General features: G+C 39.4%; 1 protein-coding gene across 1 annotated transcript in view; it reads left to right on the top strand.

Annotated features, from left to right (window-relative positions):
• The window catches only part of LOC109955638 (mitogen-activated protein kinase kinase kinase 12), a 16,006-nt gene that overhangs the window by 3,188 nt on the left and 4,370 nt on the right, over positions 1 to 8,448 (top strand). Inside the window, exons 3-7 of the mRNA XM_020592044.1 lie at positions 2,340 to 2,523; positions 2,956 to 3,147; positions 3,989 to 4,147; positions 6,441 to 6,599; positions 6,849 to 6,957. Of these exons, the coding sequence (XP_020447700.1) occupies positions 2,340 to 2,523; positions 2,956 to 3,147; positions 3,989 to 4,147; positions 6,441 to 6,599; positions 6,849 to 6,957 (803 nt within the window). The remainder of the gene's footprint in view (positions 1 to 2,339; positions 2,524 to 2,955; positions 3,148 to 3,988; positions 4,148 to 6,440; positions 6,600 to 6,848; positions 6,958 to 8,448) is intronic.

Genomic DNA, 8,448 nt, shown 5'->3' on the forward strand with positions numbered 1-8,448 from the left:
ACGCAGAGCTCCCCGGGGACTCCTCTGCCAAATCTGCTTCATGAATTATGCATGTCCACGTTCTGACCCCGTGCCTTTCATCTCTATTAACGCAAACCTAGCACACGCACAGACACACGTATGTGAGCATGCACCCAAGGATAAATGCATGCACATATAAACACCTCCACAAATAGAAACACTTAATATCTAGCAGTCATGATCAGATACAATGCCCAAAACAGACTTGATAAAATAGATACAGCATCACACATCAGGCACAAGGGTGACAGGTTTGTATCTGTCTTTGTCTTAATGGCCTCCTGATGTTCTGTCACCCATTTGACCCCCCCCACCCACCTTCCATCTCTTATTGTCTCCTTTCCTCCCCTTTTTGTCTTGTGCTGTTATCACTCCCAGCCCATCTGAACCTCACTTTTCCCCTCCTCTGTGCAGTATCAAAGGAGGTCATACACACTGAGGAGAACAAGACATATTATAAAAGTGAAATAAATAGGGATATTACAAGTGACTGCCTGCCTACCGTATGACAGTACCTTATTATTAAGCTTTGATTGGAAGGAACAATGTAGCACGGTAGAGAGCAGGCAAATTGTCTCTTCTTTACTGATACTGAGGGGGGGGGGGGGCTGGTGGTGGGGTAAATTGCCCCTGTCCCCAGTTTTCAATCAGATGTAGTCCTTATTGTGGAAAATTAAAGGGACTCATTACACCTTCAATCAATCACTGAAGAGCATTAATCATTCACATCATACTTATTAATATGATAAATGTGTCTGAATCTATTTTTCCCCTCGTTAAGAACAGCAGAAGAGCAGGCTGTATATTTTCTCTGTATTAAAAGTCTGTCCTGCTGACCCACTGGGAATTCCCATCCCATCTCTTCTCTTACACACACACACACACACACACACACACACACACACACACACACACACACACACACACACACACACACACATGCACACAGCTACCATCGCCACTACCATCACTTCCCCACCACCTCTCTCTTCACCATGCATCTGCATTAAAGTCTCTCAAATCCCCTTCCTCTTCCAGCACCCTCCTGAGCGTTGCACCCCTGTTTTGCGTCAGCCCCACAATGGCACTAAGCAGGATTTAGGAGGCTGATGGAGAATTACCCACAGGAGATTAGAGCTTCCTGTCTGTCTGCATGCACTCTCCGAGTCTTTAGGTTAAGATGAGGTTCAACAATGGAACAAGATATCCATGAAGGTTCTGTGTTGACTGTAAGAGGCAGGTTTCACACCAGGTTTTGGTGTTGCAGGTTTATTTTTGTTACAGTCTGGCAGCATCTGTGGGGGTGCCTGCTACCAGCTTTAGTTACAGGGTTTTTGGTGTTTTTCTTTCCTGATGTAATCATTTTTACCATTTGATGTTGTCATTGAATCTACTAAATACAGATGAATATGAATGTTTGTTTTTATTCTATTAGCACTTTTATTAGCATTTGACCAGAATACTATACAGTGCTACAGCACACTGTATCATGAAACATATTGACATTCTGAGTTAAAATATGAAGATATAGACATCAAAACAGCTCCAACATGGAGCCAGATAAGAGGGAAGCTATCTAAAAATGCATGTAATAAAGAAATAATAATCATTAGCTTAGTTTTACCTGTTTTGCTAATATTTGTTAATTAGATCTAAACACAAAGTACAGCAGCGCTTGATTATCTTAATTTTATCTTAAATTAATCTTAACATATTCAAACAATGATGGTGCTAGATGAAAATTCTGGGAATCACAAAGTCATTAGGGCTAATCATCTGGAGAATGTCATTGCAATCCATGCAATAGATGTGAAGACATTTCACTCTAAACAACAAATGTCAAAATCATGGTGGCACAAGGGGAAAGATTAGAGGAGCATCAAAGCTGATTTATCCTCTGAGGGCCGTGAATGTCTGTCCAGAATTTCATCTGAATCTGTTGAATAGTTGCCGAGATATTTCAGTTTGGACCAAAGTGGTGGATCTGTAGGATCCGTAGAGCCACACATGGCTACACAAGACAAAATAAAATGGACTAGAGTAAAGTGTGATAAAGTCAGTATTTCTATTGCTCATCAAAGGTGTGGCACTTAATTGCAGTAGGATGTTTAGACCTTAATAAACAGCCAACATTAAACATCAGCTGTACTTAAGGATGTTAAATTGTTGCATAGTCTTGTCATTCATATTGGTGGCATTTGACCTGTAATCAATGAAAACAAAAACAATAATCCCAGTATTTTATATCTATAATTGACAAATCACTGCACAGATAAACTCACCAACCACTTTGCCGCCATCTTCTTCTCAAATCTCAGAGGCATGGGAGGTCCCGTTTGAAGAGATATCAGACCTGCAGTGGGTGGGCAGCGGAGCCCAGGGCGCCGTCTTCCTGGGTAGACTGCATGGGCAGGAAGTGGCTGTAAAGAAAGTGAGAAACATCAAAGAGACAGACATCAAGCACCTGCGCAAGCTCAAACACCCCAACATCATCACTTTCAAGTTAGTAAAAATGATCAGTTGGCCTACTATATCACAGAGTGCAGTTTCTCATTAAAACTGCATGTTTGTGTAGTATATGACTGATGTGAATCATTTTCATTTTCAGACCTTGTTTACCATCCCTGCACTATTAGCCCACTAGCCTTTTCTCTTTAAGTAAGAACCCCAGTTGTACATATGAGGTTTTTATGAAATGCAGCTTTGACTTTACCAAAGGGGCTTTTTAGCTTTTTTTGTTTTAACAAGTTGTGGCATTTTTTTTATAAAAACAAAAGGCTGTAACACTTCTTGAACCCAAAGAGCATCATGTAATTATAATGTAATTATAATGTAATTATAATTACATGATGCCAGTTTCAAGTTTTTCATTCATAGCTGACATTGTAACCACTCTAATGTCCCCTACTGTACACATTTTTTCTACACTCTCAGAGGTATTTGTACCCAGGCCCCATGTTACTGCATCATCATGGAGTACTGTGCCCAGGGACAGCTGTATGAGGTGCTGAGAGCGGGCAGGAAGATCACACCATCCTTGCTCATGGACTGGGCCATGGGCATCGCTGGGGGTATGAACTATCTTCACCTCCACAAGATCATCCACAGAGACCTCAAGTCACCTAAGTGAGTGTTTTTGTAGACTCGTGTAAGTGTAAATGATGATGTTAGAGCAAAAGGATCACAATACTAAAGCTTGGACAAACTTAGGACCCTTCACTGTAAATTCTGAGGCTGCTAGGTATCTCACTCTCTAAAAGTAAACTTAAAGGCAAGAAGAGACATTGTGCCTTGAGTGATGCAGCTGAGGATGAAGGTTGATGTTCCTTCTCTAATCTGTTCTGCAGGTGATATCTGAAACATACTCTGCCTAATTTCTTTTCCGCCGCTAGAGAGTCCAGTGAGAGTCCAAAGCTAGCATTAGCTGACTATAATGTAAAATTGTCAGTCTAGTAGAACTGACTCTGGTTACTGCTAACGTGACATAAAGTGCTAATGTTACACAAAATGCAAATGATTCCCAAATTAAAATCACATGAATTCAATACAAATGTAAAATCATGACATTAGCTTTAGATGCTAATACATCCAGAAGGAATCTGAGTAACTTGGCTCCTTTTGACACTTTCCATCTCAAAAGGCCAAACCAGCAATGACTTTGGTTTTTGATCCATCTTTGTCCCACTCTCTCTTTAGTGGTATCAGTTTGACCTAAATAAAATTTAGAATGACACTGACTTTTTATATTATATCCCAAGCTTTAGAACAACAGTTTCCAGCCTTTTTAGGTTCTGTCCCTTTTAGACAAACAAACAAACAAACAACAATTAACCCCTCTAACCCCATGTTGCATTTGTCTAACTGTTGTTGCAGTCATAAGTTATCAGTTTCAATATTTGAAAAAACATGAAGTGATGATGTTCCATAGAACAGCTGATTTAATTTACCTCTAAATGTTCCATTGCAGCATGCTGATCACCTACGATGATGCTGTGAAGATTTCTGATTTTGGTACATCCAAAGAGCTCAGTGATAAGAGCACCAAGATGTCTTTTGCTGGGACGGTGGCCTGGATGGCTCCTGAAGTCATTCGCAATGAACCTGTCTCAGAGAAGGTGGATATTTGGTAGGTGTCATAACACTTTTAAACTTTTTGTGCTAAGGGGTTTTTCCATTATCGGAACCTACCGAAATGTGTCACGCCCAGTAACGCTCATCATGGGTTCTGCATTTGTTTCCATTACACTTGGCCCACTTTCTGGGAGCTAAATTTTAGGAGATAGTACTAAAATCAAGTACCGGGACCGTGCGGGGGTAGGTGTGTGCACACAGAGCAGTCGCTGATGACTGGTTAAATGTCCGCATCTTCACGCCTCAAGCATCAGCATTACAAACACCATGTGTAAACACACAGCTAATTGCGTGTTTGAGAGGGGAGCAGCCCCTCCCTCATCTAATCATAGACCAACAGAGAGAAAAGTGGAAAAACAAAGCAGGATGGTCCGCATCAACCACAGAGGCTATGCTTAACCCTGTACTTCCCTTAACCATCACAAAAATGGTTAAGGGAAGTACAGGGTGTACCACTCGTTAGGTTCCAATAGTGGAAACAGAGTTTTAGTAAACCTTTGCAGTATTCCCTCAGTATTTGTCTTGTCTATCGCAGAATCAACATAGAATGCCATTAGTTACAGCCTATTACAGGACAGAGCAAGGGATTGTCTTTCCAGAAAATCTATTGAGTATTACGTACAATATTTCATTATGTGAAATTCTATAGGATCTCTGCCATATCTGATGGGCTGCCTTGTGTTAAGCCCTGATCTCCCCAATACATTCACCCTTCCTCTTTCTCTCTCTCTCCAATCCTACATCCCTCCATCACTCTTCCTCTCTGTCCTGAAAGGAACGCTGGCTAATTTAATAATTGATTTGCCAGATGCTACAGTGCTCTGGAGAGGCTGGAATAACCTTCGGAGCCTGCAGATGGTTTGGCCCAAGGCCAGCAGTACATTAGCAGAGAAGTGAAAATAGGATTAAAAAGCTTTTGATGTACAGTAGAAGGAAAGAAAAACATGAGTATGAATTGTAGAGTTTTGTTTAAAATTATGTAAATCGCATCATAGTAGGCCATGCCACAAAAATGTACTGTGGTTAAGATATTCAGTTTTGTTTGTAGTAACAGCTGGTACAATGTTCCATTTGGACTTTTACATAAGGACAGCACTAAAGCAGCCAGAAAAGAGGCAGAATTTACAGTAATGCATTTTTAGGTGATACAAATGAGCTAAATAAAATAAAAACTTTCATAACTTTAGCTCAGGTAATGTCAGTTCAGTCCAATTATATGTACAGTATTACAGCCTAGGTCAACAATAAATGTAACAAATGCATTAATATTTAAATACATAAATATCCATAATTGTTTATGTAATATTACACAAAATACAAAATAACATAATTTAACATCAAGGCATTGGCCCAAAAAATGGAACTTCATGTGTAATGCTACATTGATTGTGCTAAGTAGTTGCAGTGCAGCTCCACTATAGTTATATATGTGCTGGGTCTGTGTTTAAGTGATTTATTTGATTTGAATTTTGTTAATAACACAGTGACTCTCTTTTTTTAATTTATCATCTAGAAATGAAGGTTTTCAGAACAGGTGTGGTGTGTTACTATATTTTACATGAACTATATTGCTGTTCATTAATTTCAGACTGAATTAATGAATCATGTGACAAATCATTAGCTGCCTTTCTAAATGATATTATACCATACAGAAATTCACCATCCATTGCAAGCCATCATCTATCATCATCACCTGATGTTAGCAAAATACATACAGTGTCTTGAGATCGAGTAATTTTAGTCTTCTCTTCCTTTTAATCACAAATCATCAACAAGGAGATGGAGGGACTTTAAAAATACACATGTAAACACAACATCACACACACACAATGCTGCATGTGATTCTTTTGGCACCTTGGATACTGTATATGGTCACCATGGCAACATCGACAGTCACCAACAACAGCTACCCTCCCTGCAGACTTACTGTTCTGCTTTCCTACAAAACAGTTCAGCGGTTCATCAATGAAACGCTGAACTACAGTGATATACAGCGGTATACATTGTGTAACTGTACAGCTTTCATACTGTATACACCATTCCAATTATGGAAAGTTGTTACCAGTGACCACGCTTTTCAACACCAAATTGGTTGTGCTAGTATCAGATTCCTTTTTATGAAAGAAAAATATGTTTTTACAGAGATAAAGTATCATTGCAGCAATCGTAATGGTAAAGGCAAAATGTCCTTGCAAGAAAATTAAAACGGAGACATTTCAGTCACGCTGTCTTTCATCTGTTCGCTTCACATCTTTATCTAAAAGTAAATGTGCTGCATCCGTCTGCAGGTCATTTGGTGTGGTGCTGTGGGAGATGCTGACAGGGGAGGTGCCCTACAAAGATGTGGACTCTTCTGCTATCATCTGGGGAGTGGGCAACAACAGCCTACAGCTGCCTGTGCCTGATAGCTGTCCAGACAGCTTCAAACTACTCCTGAGGCAATGCTGGTGAGCAGACTGGTTGGGAGGAGGAGAGATATATGGAAAAAGAAAAGTTCAGTTCATATCAGTAATGGAATGTACTGTAATGAATTGGAAAGGATTAAGAAAACTGAGAGTGAAAGTGGTCAGTGGAATGGAAGGGAAGGAAAACTTAAACATAAAAAGATGTTTGACAAAGACAACTATTCATAAGAGACCAAAGGGCATTTTTAAATGTCGGTTGACCTGACAAAACACTGGTTAATATGTTCACAGGAACTGCAAACCAAGGAACAGGCCTTCATTTCGACAGATTCTCCTGCATCTGGACATCGCCTCAGCTGATATCCTATCTACTGCACAAGAAACTTACTTTAAGTCTCAGGCAAGTTTCATTTATCCATCAACAGCCCAAACTTTAAAGCTACTTTTACATCTAAATTATGGGCAATATTTTAATGTAATTAGATTTTTTAAAAGCTTTTAAATGTTTTAAGTGAGTTACAGAAATCAAGGGGGTGTTTTTAGACCAGAAGTCCCTCTTTGTGTATCCTCAGACCGCAGGCTGCAATGGAAGGACTGAATGAGAAGATGTAGAAGAAATAAAATAAATTCACTGTAACTTTGGAAGATACGCACTTGATTGTATACAAGTCAGATTGCTGAAGCTTCATATTAGCTTCACCTGATGTTTTGAAGTTGTTGTCCCCTATTTCTTACATTTAAATTCCTTTAAGAAGGGATTGCTTGAACAGAAAGAACAAATACAGAAAGACTACTGACCCATTCATTCAGTGTACATATGGGCATGTCAGTTTTGCTTTAAGACAGACTTCATAATGTGAAACCGCCAATAAACTCCTAAGCCATGGGGCACATCTTATAATTTAACTTCATTGTTCAGTGCCAGTACACATATTACAGATAAAATAGACATCAAAGGAAAAAAATGTTCAGACATTACATGTAAAAATAAGAGAGAATACCGTATAATTGAGAAGAATCACTTCTCACAACACTTCCTCATCAAACAAATAAACAAAATAACATCAGACAAGGGTAGAATTCACATCAGTAAGTGGCTCCACTAGAAAATCTCCTCTGAACAACATCCAGTATCTTTAATAGTCCTCTTGTTGTGTAGCCACTGCCATTTGTTTCCAGTCTGCTGCAGTAACTACAGGCAGTGCAGAGTGCAGCTGCACTGGGACTCCAGGCCTCTCAAGAACCCACTAATAATACCTGCCTTCTCAGTCAAAACATATTATTGCTGGTGTGAAGACAAATGAAGAAGCCTGGTGTTCATTGAGTCACACTTACAATACAACCTTAAGGTGCTCTTGAAGATATAAAAAAATCTTCAAACCTTTTTAGGCAAAACAAGGAGTAAAGATATATTACAAACCTTTTTTTAGTTAGAAACAAAATGCAAACTGATTTTGCCCTCATTGGGTGTATTATTGTTAGTTCTTTGGTCTGCGTTCCTTGACAGATGTGAGTGATGATTTGTCAAAGCGAGAACCTATTCTAACCTCTATCACATCACAGTGAGAAGGTCTGTGTGATGGAGCAGGAGGGTGTTTGTCTCCCTGTGATTGGGTGGGGGATGGGGCCCATGATAAATACACTATGTTAGACACCTGCAAACCCAAACAGATGAAGGACAGACGACTTAGAAAAGTATAAATGTGTGGAACATATGTATGTCTTTACTCTGCCGTGCAGAACCACAGATTCATTTTTATCTCACGCGTGTATAATCATGCACATGGTAAAAAAATAAGATTATATATTTATCTGAGCTGCAACACCCTGCCTCTTCCCCAGGTTTTATCTCATGATTCAAAACAAAACTGCTTTCACTCTCTTCATTTCT

This window comes from Monopterus albus, unplaced genomic scaffold, assembly GCF_001952655.1.
Source record: "Monopterus albus unplaced genomic scaffold, M_albus_1.0 scaffold1.1, whole genome shotgun sequence".
NCBI lineage: Eukaryota > Metazoa > Chordata > Actinopteri > Synbranchiformes > Synbranchidae > Monopterus > Monopterus albus.